At 42.8% G+C, this 14,711-nt stretch overlaps 1 protein-coding gene across 1 annotated transcript in view; it reads right to left on the minus strand.

Moving 5' to 3' along the window:
- Positions 1-1,171: 1,171 nt before the first annotated feature.
- Positions 1,172-14,711, minus strand: part of carmil2 (capping protein regulator and myosin 1 linker 2) — a 33,997-nt gene continuing 20,457 nt past the window's right edge. Inside the window, exons 32-41 of the mRNA XM_058645501.1 lie at positions 13,554-13,657; positions 9,865-10,741; positions 9,142-9,243; positions 8,916-8,952; positions 7,069-7,137; positions 6,248-6,510; positions 4,534-4,669; positions 3,561-3,650; positions 3,334-3,447; positions 1,172-3,233 (exon numbers count right to left, since the gene is read on the minus strand). Of these exons, the coding sequence (XP_058501484.1) occupies positions 2,668-3,233; positions 3,334-3,447; positions 3,561-3,650; positions 4,534-4,669; positions 6,248-6,510; positions 7,069-7,137; positions 8,916-8,952; positions 9,142-9,243; positions 9,865-10,741; positions 13,554-13,657 (2,358 nt within the window). The 3' untranslated portion in view covers positions 1,172-2,667. The remainder of the gene's footprint in view (positions 3,234-3,333; positions 3,448-3,560; positions 3,651-4,533; positions 4,670-6,247; positions 6,511-7,068; positions 7,138-8,915; positions 8,953-9,141; positions 9,244-9,864; positions 10,742-13,553; positions 13,658-14,711) is intronic.

The raw sequence follows: 14,711 nt of genomic DNA on the forward strand, positions 1-14,711 counted from the left end.
CATCGTGGTCTTGTCTTGACTGTGCAACTGCATGAAAAAGCCAAATGAAAACATTTAACAGGACTAGAGTGTCGTTGTGCCGGTTCTGTAGGTATGCCAAATTAGATTAGATTAGATTAGATTAGAAGTACATGTACACCCACATCAAAAGAACAATGAATTAAATTAAGTAAGAAAGTAAAGTAAACTGCAAATAACGAAAATATGTACTAGTGTAATTGACTTGAACTCAGTGTATTTATGTAATCACATGATTTTTTTGGACTTATTTACTTATTAAGGCTGAAGATACTTAAGATAATTTGTCTTAACAAGCGCCATTTTCTTGCTGCACTGGCAGATAATAATTTCCCCCTAATAGTGGTTATATGTTCTTGTTTTTTTTGCAAATAAGGCAATATGTGGCGTATAATCATCCTAATAAATGGTGATTCCACATCATTTCAGTATCTCCAGTATCACCAGGTTTCATATATTAAAGTACCGTTGATCACTTCTTATGTCAATTCTCTATTTTTAAATAGACTGAATTGTACTTTTCAAGTCATCGTCAAAATGATTCCACAGCTTCACCCCGTTTTATTGAAACCCATCCGTCCATCCTCTACCCTCTCATCCTTTGAAGGACTACAGTCAATGTAAAGTCTCCACCTTGCATGTGTTTTTGACAAGTGACAGGAAGCGCGAGAGCACGCAGAAAACCCACACACGTGCAGAGCGAGCACGTACAGCATACTCTCCACACACAGAAAGTTTCATAAAAGAACTTTCAACCCTTTTGTTGCAGTCTGAGCAGATAATGCAGCTCGTATTTCCTTCCTCAGAGCTGCTCTTCTGCAGCGGCTGCTGACCAAGCTCAAAACATGGAGCAGAATTCATCACAAGTCGCACGGTGTCGTCTTCATGCTATTTTCCTCTGCGGGGTATCTTCACCTGGCCTCCCAGTATATGCATACGCCTGCATCATAGGCTTCCCATAGTAACAAAAAGCTCACTTAATGAAATCTATGACGTCTAAATAGGTTGGCTGCTGCTATTAAAGTAAAATAAAACATAACATCATTCTCACACCAATTCAAGGCCTCCAATAATAATAATAATGATAATAAGGCATTTCAAAGCTCCTCCTCCGCAACAATCCGAATAAAAACAAGACAGAGAGAGAGAGAGATTATGACACAACTCGATTAGCTCTTTAATCCTTATTAACAAGTATAGGTATGGATTTACACTCTGTTTCATAACTTTTTGTTTTGCTTTATGTAGTTTTGTACATATCCTGTCTGTGCGTGCAAGGCAAAGATAAACATGTAGACAGTAGAAAATAAACTCTAGCCCAGGAAGAGAAAAAAAGCCTCAGGTCAGCGACAACATCGGGAGCTGAACTGATGTCCGTCATCTCCACGCTCACCCTGAGAGCTGGATAGACTCAATAAAATCTTCTGAACTCACACAACATGTGCCTGGAGGTGTTTAAATGTAGGATTTCAATTGGTCCTCTTGTTATAGGCTAAATAATATACTGACATGTAGGGCTTTTGTGATGGGATGTGATAGAGGGAATGGAATCTGAAATATTTTTAGTGTAACACGTTCAAAACAAAGAGAAAACTGAGCAAATGCCTCGACTTGTAAATATTCTTTGAAAGGTATCACTTAAAAAAAACAAAAAAAACATGACATTTTCAGACGTTTTACTGTGATGATTGAATGCTGCCTTGACTGAAATAACAGCTCTAAAAAGGGACATACTGCACTCAGGGGATTTTCTTTTAAAAAGGGTCCAATATGCAACATTCTGCCTGGTGGGATATCAGGAAACTTTCTTTCTATGGGTGAGAAGAGGCCTTGTTCAGTCATCTTTGCTCACACAACAGCTTCAAATCACGTCATTTCATTAGTGTACTGACACGTGAAAAGTAACAGAGCAGACACACTCTGGAGATGCACAGTTACTGTGTGTGTTTCTGCAGCTGTACTCATCTGTTGTTTGGGGGCAAATAAGCACCATAACCTGGAAGCTTCACACAAAGACGTTGGCTGTATACAGGCATAGACTGTATATAAAAAAAAAGTGGACGTAGTCTTCCGGTTGCCAAACAAACCTCGACTCAAGTGATTTGATTTGCACCACGTCAGTTTTTAAAAGCGGGAAATTCACAGACGTCACCTGCAACCAGGCACCCGTAGGGCGATACCAGCAGTCAGTGTGCCGTGCTTTATCGTCTGCTTTCCTGTAAATGGGAACACAATTTACAAAAGTGACATCATGCTCTATTAAAGAACACCAGAAATTGGCAACTGAAACCATGAACTCCTCAGGAAAATGTTGACTGATGTTATAAATTCCTATAAACTGTTGAAAACAGAGTTCTTTTTGCAACGGCAGAGCTGCCTCCTGGTGGCTAATGAACTACTTGTGTTCCCTTTTTCAAAATGGAAGGCTTCATCCACTTTTATATGCCGTCTATGGCTGGTGGCCTGCAGTAAAACAAACAGCACCCACACTAAATCATATCTGTGTCAGACCTGTTCAGAGATCACCACAGCTGCTGTTTTCCACTCTCAAACCATGTGAAGCCTCCCAGTTTCTGATCTCAGTGATGTCATGGACCACATCCTCCTCCCTCTCCCTCTCTCCCAGGTGTGTAAGTCAGTGTGTGTGTGTTATTCAGACAGAGCGGGCTCAGTTCTTTGGTCTGCTGGCTCTGCCTTCCTCGCCGTGTGCTGTTTAGAAACCGCCTCTCCTCTTTCCTGTGTGCTGTTTCCGAAGGCCATTGTCGCCATCGCTGTGCCGGGGCTCTTCTTCTTGTGGGACACAGAACTCTCCTGTGGGCTTTCCAGGAATTCAGATCCAGCTGGGATTGTGCTCTTGTCCGGCAGCGGCGGGGACACCGGCGATTTTTTTTCAAGAGTTCGAGCCGATCCTGGGGTGGTGCTGGGGCTCTTCGTCCGGGATGTCACGAGAGGCTTTTCCAGGGTTTGGGCTTGTGCCGGAGGACTCTCCAGAGTGGACAGAGCTCTGTCAGCGGCTGCTGTCGGACTGAAGAGTCGGGGCGCTGATGCTCTTTGTTCAGCGTGAGCTGTAGAGGAGGGACACCCTGAGCCCGGGGCGTCTTCATCTCCCGGAGGCAGGTGCTTGGTTTCAGCTAGCATCCCTCCACCTTTCTTTGTCTTCATCTCTCCCTTCTGGACAGTGCCCTTCTTTTCTTCAGCTGTCCTTTTGTCACTGGCTGGATGGATGAAAGAAAAACAGACAAAACAAGGAGAATGTTTAGATAAAGGCATTAAAAAAAAAGAAGTTATTACACTACAGTGAAACACCTCTCTCACCCTTCAGAGCTTGTTGCACTTCCTCCACACTAGATGAATCTTCAGTGCAGGTAGGCAGGTCCCCTCTGTTGCCCCGGAAACGGATGGGCGACCTCTGTAAAACTGCCTTCAGCTCTGAGAGGGATGAAATACACACATTTTTATACTTAACTACCCTGACTGTGTACATGAGCAGATCGTACACATAAACGAGAAGAACACGCCTCCTGTAACGATGGACCGATCACCTTGTGTTATGGCCAGAGTGTCCTCATGGACGGACACTGCTCTGCGTTGTGGGAGGGGTTTCAGGTGCTGCCTCGGTTTGGGAAGACTCTCTGCAAGTACACACACACACACACACACAGGGAACTTTAAAGCAACACTGTGTCGTGTGGGTCTCCAGCTACTTCACTTGGTTTGGATTAACCGACAGCAGCTTTAGCGACAACATAAAACATTTGAACGTGCTGACAGAGGATTGACTTTTTAATCCTTATTATCTTTATGGACTTTGGTGTGGGTTAACTTCAGTTTCCAGTCACAAAAGATAATCTTACATCAAGCTGAAATGGCAAACATATTATAATAATAATAGTAACCCAAGGACACATTACAGAAAATAATACAAAAAATATAATAGAGAAAAGACCAAACAGGACAAAGTAAAATAGAACAGTGCAATGACAAAGAGTATGCTGATTTGAACAGACAAGTTAAAGATATTAAAGATATCATAGGTTTAAGCACAGATTTTAATAAGTGAGTCTTCAATACTTCATTCATCCACACTTAAAAACGACTTTAAGGCTAAATGTGTGATCATATCAATGTAATAAATCACTAATCAACCTATTGTATCAACTAAGGGCTGTAAAGACGTGGGTAAAAGAGACAGAACCCTGATATTGTACATTCTGCTCACTTTATAATGTTATTATGACTTTATTGCATCTTCCTGTGTTGTTTCACTGTGTTTTCCACCTTGACTTGTGTGACTCATAAGACTATAATAGCGTGAATTTGATGATTTCACGTGGAAACGCCCAAAGCCGTTAAATGGATGGAACTACAAACTACCACGGGTCCACAGTCGCTTCCTCAAGAGGTTGAACTCACATCCTCCCCGCTATAAACACACAAACCTGACTGGATCACATGAAAACTCCTCGCCTTTGAATGATTCAAAAGACAAAACCCCAATTTTAGAACATGCCGTACCGTCTGTCACTGACTGTGCTTTCTCAGAGCGATCCTGTGCACTGGGACCCCTCCATGGAGATGAGAACGGAGGAAGCAGCTCTTTCCTGGGGGACGGAGCTGCGGCTGCACCCTGAGGACCCTCCTGGCTGCCATTCTGAGAGAAGAAGTTAAGAAGGCTGCTCAGTGGGCTGTGACAAACAACGGCGGCGCTTTTGTCGTGACTGACGTGAACATACGGAGGCAGAGAACAATAACACCGATGTGGAAAAACAGGCTGTGTTTGGTGGTGATAATCATGGACGGATTAATTAGCTCCAATTAGTTGAAACAAATGCAGCCTAATAAGAAGAAGCAGAAGGCAACAGCCCTTCCTTCACTGAATGCTGATATTTAACACACTCATTAAACATGTCAACCTAATGAGCATTTTTGAGCACCCTTGTATTGAATTTTTGCACTGGCTTGTGTGTGTAAAAAAAAAAGCAGCAACATTTGGATAAATGGTGAAATATTCTATATCTTCATTCACAGTGTTTACACTGTATGTAGACATGGAAAATTGAGATTTTTGGCTGGTAACTATGTGCTGGTGTCTGTTGTGTTTGGCATCATTGTCATGTGATGTCATGTTAGTTTACAAGTTGTGTGATGGCATCAGACGTAGCCAACAAAGATTTTTTTAAATCTTTGTTGTTAGTCTACTATCTACTACTATTATTCTTCTGAAAAACCAGAGGAAGAAGAACCTCAGTTTCCAAAAAGTCCGACCTCCATGTGGACGAGGCCTGAGGCACATGTGCAATGAGCAAAGAAGCAGGGAGATTAAATACTGGAGGGGGCACAGGTGAAACTCATTAGACACAGGTGAATCCCATCAGGGCAGGGTGGACAATCACAAAGGAGGGAAAAGTAAAACACAACACAACACAGGCCTTGTTTCGACAGCAGCCCAAACTGGATTTGTAAGCATATCCAATCAGAATCTGATCTTCACTACCAACTGTTCACATTATATACCGCAAGTGGTCAGATCCGATCTGCATGTGTCCATGTTGACATTGTCTAGTCTCGTCTTCCACCTTAGTGGATTTCTATAGTTAAAAACAAGTAGTCTAAGCAAAATAAACAAAATGGACGACAGAAATCGTTTCTGTTTCTGTCCAAATGGTGATTCGTTCTGATTTCTTTTGGCATCTGGCATCTGTGTCAATCGTTTATCGCACTTTCAGTTAACTTCTGTCTCTGGATCCATGTTACTACCAGCGATGCAGAAGACACTTTGAAATCCTATCTGAGCGACCGAGACATTCAGATTGACACGTGACAGAACTGTAAAAATCAAATCTGAATTGCAGTCGAAAACCACCTCCTTATGTAGTTTTTTTTTAGCTGTCCAGACTGCCAAAAAATGACACTAAATACAATCTGGACTTGATTAAATATCCGATTTGGGCTTCAGTCCAAACAAGGCCAAGTATGCAAGAGTAAAGAACAAATAAAAGTCGAGACAAAACTGTACATGTAACAATTCATGACATTTGTCATCCCCATGTACAGTAAATAATACATAGAAAATGTTAGGTTATATAACAGTGAAGGACACTGGTGACAACAACTCAAGGACATTTTGAAATATGAAAAAGAAACTAGATAGCCTTGGCTGTAAGGACTTAAATGTGGATTATGTTTCCCTGCATCACTGAGTGAACGTCCAGACTGAGCGCTCTGTCACCTGTGTTGTACTCTCCCCCGGTCTGCCGTCATGTGTGTGCGCTCTGAGCTGCACTCTTTCTGCTGAGCTGCTGGGAGGATGTGCAAAAGGCGGACAAGCTCCTCCCCCCGCAGGAGCAGCCGGGGTAGGGAGGGGAGGTTTGGCAGCGATGGCAGGTTTAGGCGGCAGGGGGCCAACGGGGCGATCGGGAACGGCGGGCTTCGGGTGAAGAGGAGGGTCCGGTCGGATGTATTCCAGCACTCTGATAGGATGCCGAGGGTCTGCTGGAGAAAGATGGAGAGAGAGAAAGTGAACGAGAGGTTGTGAGGCTGACTAAGAAATCATGGTCTCATGGTGTCACAGGCCCATGACTTCAGGAATGCTGAGGATGTCATTCTTCTAGAACCACAATTTAGTGTGAATTATAGTAATTGAAACTGTTATAAAACATATATGATACAAACATAAAACATAATGATGCCTTTGCAGCAAGAAAACCCTCTGTTCTGAACTCCTTCCATCAGATAAAACACTATTTTCAAACACAACAGATGACCTAAGGTAGTCTCTCCATCCATTTGAACCTATATTTTATTTGTTTGTTGTATTGTTATTGTCAGCCAATGCTGTAACAGTGGTCTTTCCACTGAAGGGACAGAAACAGGAAGTAGAACAGCCAACAGAAGTTCTTCCTCTGGCCCAATTTGGGTTTGGGATGCCTTATGTGTTCTAACCCCAAACAGGAAACTGCACTTGAGCTTCATGGGTTTTGCACACACATGCAGCCTCACACCAAAACACATTCAGTACATATTAAGGGAAGCACAACATAAATCTGATACCTGATGATGTGGACATGGTCCTGGGCTTCATAAATGTGGGCGGAGGTACAGGTTTGTCCAGGATAGCACCTGAGGGACAGAGAGAAGAGCAAAGCTGTGGGGCAGTTTTCCTCCAAGCTGAAAATGTTAGGTGGACACTGGGCTTATGAAGTCACACAGCTGCATTTACAACCATTCATTCAGCGCAGAAAAATCAGCATTCACACTTTGACTTTAAACTAGCACAGCTGACATCAAATTGAAGGACATTTCCAGGGCCAATTGCCTCAAATTAACATTTTTTCCAATTCATAAACTTCCAATGATAACAAGGACCCATGGGAGCCCTGTTATATATGTTTTGGGGACGTTTATTGCCTTTATTGGATAGGACAATGCAGCAAATGACCACAAGGTGTAATTCAACACGGGTAGCTACAGGAGGCCTTCGCTCATGTGACGCCAACTCCACCAACAGAATAAAAATGTTTGTTACACTATGGCAAATGGTTTTGATACATGTTATGTTAACAGTTCTGATTTGACATAACATGACATCATACTCGAGTATTGAGTATGATGATGGAATTTGTTTTAATGGATTTTATAGTGTTATGAGGACAGCGTTACAAACCCCCCAAGACAATTCTAAACATTATAGTAGATATGCCAGGCCTGTAGGTGGCGCTGTGATATGTAACATGAAGCTGGCTCTCTGTGAACAAACTCCAAACACAAGAAGAAGAGGAAGATGAGGACAATAAAAGATGCTAACGGGGTTAAAGGAATACTTCACCAATTAGTATTTAGCTTTGTATTACTAGCATAGGGGTAGTATTCTAGAAGAAGATATTTCTCGACTCAGGGAAAACTGAGATTGGGAAACACATTTTTTTCAAAAGTACTACCCCTATTCTAGTAACACAAAGCTAAATGCAAATCTGTGACATATTCCTTTATGGGTTAGAGAGGAGGGGCTATGACATCATAATTTTTTTGAGTGGTGTTGATATTTTTTCACTCTTTTGCTTAAGTCGTTCTCGAGTGTACGGGCCTGTAATCAAAGATGCTAACATGACTTTTCAAACCCATTCACTACCACCAAGGATTGTGAGGTCTCCTTCTTGTATCTTAACGTCTCTAAAACCCAGGAGATGCTTATTGATTTTTGAAGAAATCCACCTACTAATGTGTCAACAATCATCAGAGTTGCAGCGGCGGAGACAGTGAATCGTTACAAGTACTTAGGTGTCATTCTAGATGACAAATTGACCTTCGATGCAAACACTGACAACAATTGCAAAAAACGTCAAACCAGAGGCTGTTCTTTTTTAGGAAGCTGAGGGGATTTAATGTTGTATAAGGTTTGGATTCATCTTTTATTGAGTCGGTTTTAACTTCCGCAATGATATGTTGGTTTGGAACATCTCCCAACAGACTGCGACATATTGTTAATCTTTGTAGGAAGATTGTTGGCATTGACCTTGGGCCATATTTTCCAACTGAGAGCCACTCAGAAGGCTAAGGTCGTCCTTGGGAGACTCTCAGCATCCTGACTTTTAGACTTCTGCCAGCAAGCAGGAGGTTTGCCAATGTCAGGAAGGCCTAATCAAATAGATATTTAAAGTCATTTGACCAGTGCCCGACAACACACGGCTCATTGCACATAATCATCATGATGACATTCATATTGTATTAATATTCTATGCAATGTGTACTCTGTATTTGTGCACGTGTGTGGTGAGACTCCTGTTGCAAACAAAATTGCCCCTCAGGGACATTAAAGATTTTCCAATCCAATCCAACACTTAATTACTGTATGAGACAGAAAAAAAAATGTTCAAGTGAGGACATAAAACTACACTTACCTTCAGAGTTGGCTTTTCTCAGCTCTTCATCTTTACTCTGCAGCAGAAACATTGGACAACGTTAAACCTGCTCAAGTGCAATAATACATATCGTTTTGCGAAAACCTTTTGTATGATCTATATTTAGAAGAGTCATCTGACGTGCTCCAAAATCCTGTGATTCATCCTGTGAAGTGAGTGGGATATGTGTGGGTTTTTGCGTGTGCTCTCACACACGTTCACTCACACTCGTCTTAGTGTCAGTAGGAGGAGTCTTGGCCACGCCCATTCTGTGCAGCATCACCTGGAGCCTCTGTTCAAAGCTCGACGTGCTCTCAGACGCATGTTTCTGAAAGACAGGACAATCTTTTCAGTTTTTATTACTACATGAATATTTATATATATTTGAAAAATTCAATAGATTTTAATGGAAGTCAAGCGAACGAATGGCCTTAAATTAACCCAAAGTCACAGAGTGCTGTGGGAAGTAGAGATTTGGTTATGTGTGCGTTACATGAGCCTTCATTTTCTAAGTCATGGTTCAGGTTTTTGAAATGGGGTTGTGTTTGCAGCTATTTCTTGCTGTTAAACAGCCTTTTCTGACTGGACGGTGAAGTTTGTGTCGCTTTGTAAACCACTCACATCAATTCACGGACACACTGGAAACAAAAACAACACCAGGTTGTGCAAGAAATGACACATCACGGTCGAAAATTAAGCGGATTAAGAAGGTTTTGGCGCGATCGCCCTGGTAATCTTGTGTTCTTACTAATGCCAATCGGGAGCCAAAGCTGTCATGTGAACCAGGAGTGATTGCCAAGTTAACACATTGTCACTCATATAAGTGGGAATGAGGTATAAGTGTCAGTACCTCATAAAACCACACTTCAGAAAAACCTGATAACCCTATCAGGTGATCTCTCTCTATGTGTGTGTGTGTGTGTGTGTGTGTGTGTGGCAACAGACTGACCTTACTGTGAGTGCTATCCTTGTCCTCAGGCTCCAGTCCGGTCAGCAGAATGAGACTCTGGCTCTTGCCTTCTCTCAGTGACCTCTTGGTCGCCTTCAGTCTCCTCTCTCCGTACGGAGTCCCTCCTAGCTTCATCTCAGCCTGAGGGGAAGTGACCACTGGACTTGGGGTGCGACCTGGCAACACTGGAACCACCTCATCGTCCGGGTGGGGGAGCGCGGCGGTGACGCTGTCAGGGTTTGAGGCCGTGGCGGGGTATGAAGGGGCGATCTCACTGGGAGGTGTTGTCGTGGTTAATGTATTGGCGGGAGCCATCACTTCCCTAGCATCGCCTGCAAGACGGTGGTTGGCGGCAATGGTTCCTTCTGTGGTAGCGGCATCATTAGAAAGGTTAGCATCCTCCACTGACCTTGCCCCTCTCTCCTTCTCTTTCTCCTTGTCCCTCTCCCTCTCTCTCTCCCTTTCTTTGGCCTCACGGAGGGGTCGAATAAGGTCTGCAATGGAGGTCCTTTTGACCTTCACCCCCTCTCCTCCTCCTCCCTCTCCCCCTCCTGCCTTGGTGGCTCGGCCAGCTCGGGCCCTCTTGAAGGCAAAGAAGTCGCCAAACTTTTTCTTGATGTTTTTGGTGGGAATTGTGGTGGTGATGGGGGTGGCGGAGGATGGAGGGGCGGGGGGAGTGGAGGATGTAGAGAGGGGTGGAACATCAGTGGATGTAAAGGGTGTGTCAGTATGTGGGACAGAGGGGGAGGTAAGAGTGGTGATGAGAGAGGAGGTGATATTCTCAGCTGAGGAGGAAAAGGGGGTTGAGGCAGAGGGTGTGGAGCTTGACTCTGGGGGGGTGGCTTGGGCAGGGTTTGACTCCTCCCACCGGCCTTTTCTGCAGCAGGGAGACAGCAGAAAGAGCAACACACAAGAAGAGACGCTCAGTACTACTACTATTGCTACAGGACTCAAGACACATGCTCAGTTGAGGTTCATCGGCCAGAGACGACATGCAAACAGCACACAGAGCAGATACATCTCTCACTGACTGCTGCACTGAAGGCCTCAAGGCAAACCTGGTTCTTGATCACATGAACACGATATCTACATCACGACTGACTATATGTTTACGGAATTTGGTCTAGATGTGCATTGCCCTCTGATCTTTACTGTCACAATTTCAATTTATAAAAAAGCCATGTGACAGCAGAAGAGTTGTGATGATGTCGCTGGGTAGGATATTGAACAGAAATATGAAACATCTCAGGAGCAACGTCTCAGGAGCATTTGGGGGTAATTTCCAGGGCATTTTATCTCATGTTGGGAAATATCTTCTTCTATCAGGGGACTGCCAGTCCATCTTCCACCCAAGATGTCTTTGACAGCTTTTTCAATCATGGAGGGAGAGTGAGAGGCGCTGACAGTATCACCTGGGCCTGTTTTCACTTCATTTTGTTCAAGTCTGGGTATTTTACATACAAACTACTAAATATTCTGTGATCACAATAATCAGATAGTGTAGCTGTCATGGGTGGGCATAGGAGGAACGGTCAGCAGTTGCTGTCTGGCCAATTTCGACTACGGTTTTGCACAAGTTTATCTATTTTACGCGGCAAGGATGGCATTTGGCCAACGAGCCCCTGCTAATTTCCCTGTTCTCTATTTCACATAATCCACCCATGAACAGATGTACGTTCATTTAACCGCTGCTGCTATCTGTCCTCGTTGTGGAAGGGACAAACAGTATTGAGCATTGGGCTGGTAAAACTCTACTGCTTTGTGCTTTATGGCTGGTGTAAAATAAGAGAGGACATGAAAATGTAAAATGGATGCCGAGCACAGATACAATTCCCTCGTCATAAATCTGTGTTCTGACATGGCTGCACGGCTATGGGAAGAGTAATCGGAGCCCAAACTGTCACACTACACTGTATTTAGAACCAGATCAACCTGCATAAATGACCATGAGAGATGTGACCTCTGCGTGCTGCCGAAGGGAGGTGTGTTTGTTCCGAAGCTGCAGGGGGAAGGTCGGGTGTGTAATGCCATGTCTGGATTCTCTTCTGATTTACAACATCGTCTGCATCAGCGTGGCAGCAGTGTTGATATTTATGGCTATGCCTTCCATCATGTATGTGTAGTTCTCTGGGACTAATTGATACTTTTTTTTTTTTTTAAATCTCTAGTTACAATATGTGTCAGTCCTCTGATTAAATACAGAGGAAGGCATTGCTTTAATGTTTGGATGTTTCATTATTGTGACAGTTATCATTAACCCAAATTACAATTTTGCACTCTTCCAATCTGCATCTACAGGTTGTGCTTCAGGTTTTTAAAAGTGTGGTTTGTACGAGGTACTGACACATCATTTTTGTAAGTAGAAACAAAATTGTAAACTGCTCACTCTCTAGCACCAAAGTCCATGGAGGAAAATCAGCATTTTTAGCTTGTGGGGACACAGGAAATGCTGATCTACTACTGCTATGTTTAACTCATTTGTCAATCAAACATCCAAGTCACAATATAACACATTTTAACTCATAGATTCAGTAATAGATCTCTTGTGCACCTTGATAGAAAATCACTCATTTTCTTTACAGACCTTGGTGCAGAGAGTGAGTGGTTTACAACGCACACAAACTTCAGTTTCCGGTTGAAAAAGGTCTGTCAAACATATTCTTAAGATATCAGAGAATTAAGCGGGCACATTAGTTGAGCCTTTGTTAAGTGGCTATCAACAAGCTGGTGTTTTCGGTGAGAGGATCTTGGCACGCAACACAGTCAGCACCGTCAGTGTCAGTACCTCTATCACTCTAAACTGTCTCTTCAACACTAAATACAAACTGCTCAACCGGATCACCTCTTGCACACCTGAAAGACAAGACTCCCCCATTTAGCAGCTGCTCAGCAGATCTTGACAGAAAAGAATTCAGACAGGCAGGTGTGTTGTGTGCACTGAAGGGACACGGGGGGGGGGGGTGTTCGTCAGACACGACAAAAACATCCATCATGCAGTATACACATACAGCTACAGGGGTGAAATCATACACAGGTTGATTATGTAACCGTACACACTTATCGACAGCTTTCTTGACAATGCAGAACTGCTACTATCAGGGTCTCCTCCGTGCTGACTCACAATGACATCTACAGCCAATGACAGTCGAGTGGGGTCAACCACACGCACACACACACACACCGTTAGCACATGGCGTTTAATAAAGCACCAGATTGACCAGACACAGTTCACCAAAATTTGAATTCCATGCGAAAGCGTGCAGGTCAGCAATGCCACAGGAAGCAAGTGCTATCTTCGCCCCGTTCGGCCCAACTTTATCCTGCAAAATCAGTTTGTGTTCTTAATGTGAATCGTATCTTATCCAAACCCTAACTACAGACGGGGAGTGGGTGTGCTACAATTGGGGAAATAATCTCAACAGAGAAACAGAATTCGATGCAACACCAGCCTGGGTCTGCAGTGTAAACCCTTGTGACACCAAGCTGGGCTCATTGATTGGCTATTTGACACACAGGTAAATCGGGGGTAAAGGGATAGGGATTATCATGACAGGCAGACATTCATTATAAAATAATCTCAAGCCCTGGTCTTAGTAGACATGTAAGATTTAATTTGCCTTGTGTGGATATTTGGGAATAATACGGGAAGTGTGTGTGTGTGTGTGTGTGTGTGTGTTAATTAAACTTACAGTGCATAGTCTGGGAGGATTTTCTTGGTAAAGAACTCCTCTACTCCTTCATCCACTCTGCCCATCCCCTCAGTGGCCTCATTCTCTACTTTTGAGACTGGCTCCTGTAAGAAAAGAACACATCGCACATTAACATATACTCAAAATGTATTTACACCTGCTGCTGCTGTGTATGTGTGTGTGTATGTGTGTGTGTGTCCCCTCAAGGAGAAGACAAATGCACACAAAACTCCAATGTACTGTGAGCGCCTCACAAAACTGTATTTCCTGGAACTAAACAGGAAGCCAAAACGTCCTCCAATAGATTTTATTTACAAATGTATAGACTTTTTTGGATATTGGCAATTAACCATGACAAAAACATGTAATGATTTACATATAAAACAAAAGCTATAACTACTTTATTATTGCATCAATAATATAACTGCATGAACGCTTCAAAATCAACAATAGGACATTGTCTTTTTGTTAATGTAGCAATTGTTTCTCCCGTTCAGCTCTTCCATCTCTTTTTTTATCGTCCAATGAAAATAATATGGCTCTCTTACATTTTCTACCACCTCCATCACTGCCACCTGTCTCTATGTGCTACATGCCAGCATGGATGTTGGCATAGAGATTCTCCCTCTCTGTCACGTGCACACACACTGGTTTGCACTACTGTACTTTGCATTAACTTCTATTCATTTGCTCAGCCTTAATAAAGTGATATTCATAACTTTAGCCAACCATAACCAGTGCATGCTTAACTCTGTTTTATATCCTTTTTTTCGGCACAACCTAAAGGCAATCTGATGAAATTATAAAAAAATGTTGATATAAACACACCTGAGCAAAAAACTACTCAAATTCTTTATTATCTGATCAAATTTGAAAATTCTGGAAATACATCACAGATCAAAGTTCACATGGCTCATTTTTATGAACAAAAATAAAAGAAAAACGGTTTATTTTGTGACTTGCAATATAAACAAATGCAATATAAAATTAATCATAGCTTTGACTAGCTGTGACCTATAAACTCATACCCCCGGCTGTCCAGATAAGGACTTGTGTATTTTTCCCACAGCAATTTACCAAGGGTGCACCTGCACTAAGGGTAACAATTTAAATTGTTCCTCTTGACTTGACTAGATCTTCAGAAATTAGATTTTGTTT

Source organism: Solea solea, chromosome 12, assembly GCF_958295425.1.
Source record: "Solea solea chromosome 12, fSolSol10.1, whole genome shotgun sequence".
NCBI classification, from domain to species: Eukaryota; Metazoa; Chordata; class Actinopteri; order Pleuronectiformes; family Soleidae; genus Solea; species Solea solea.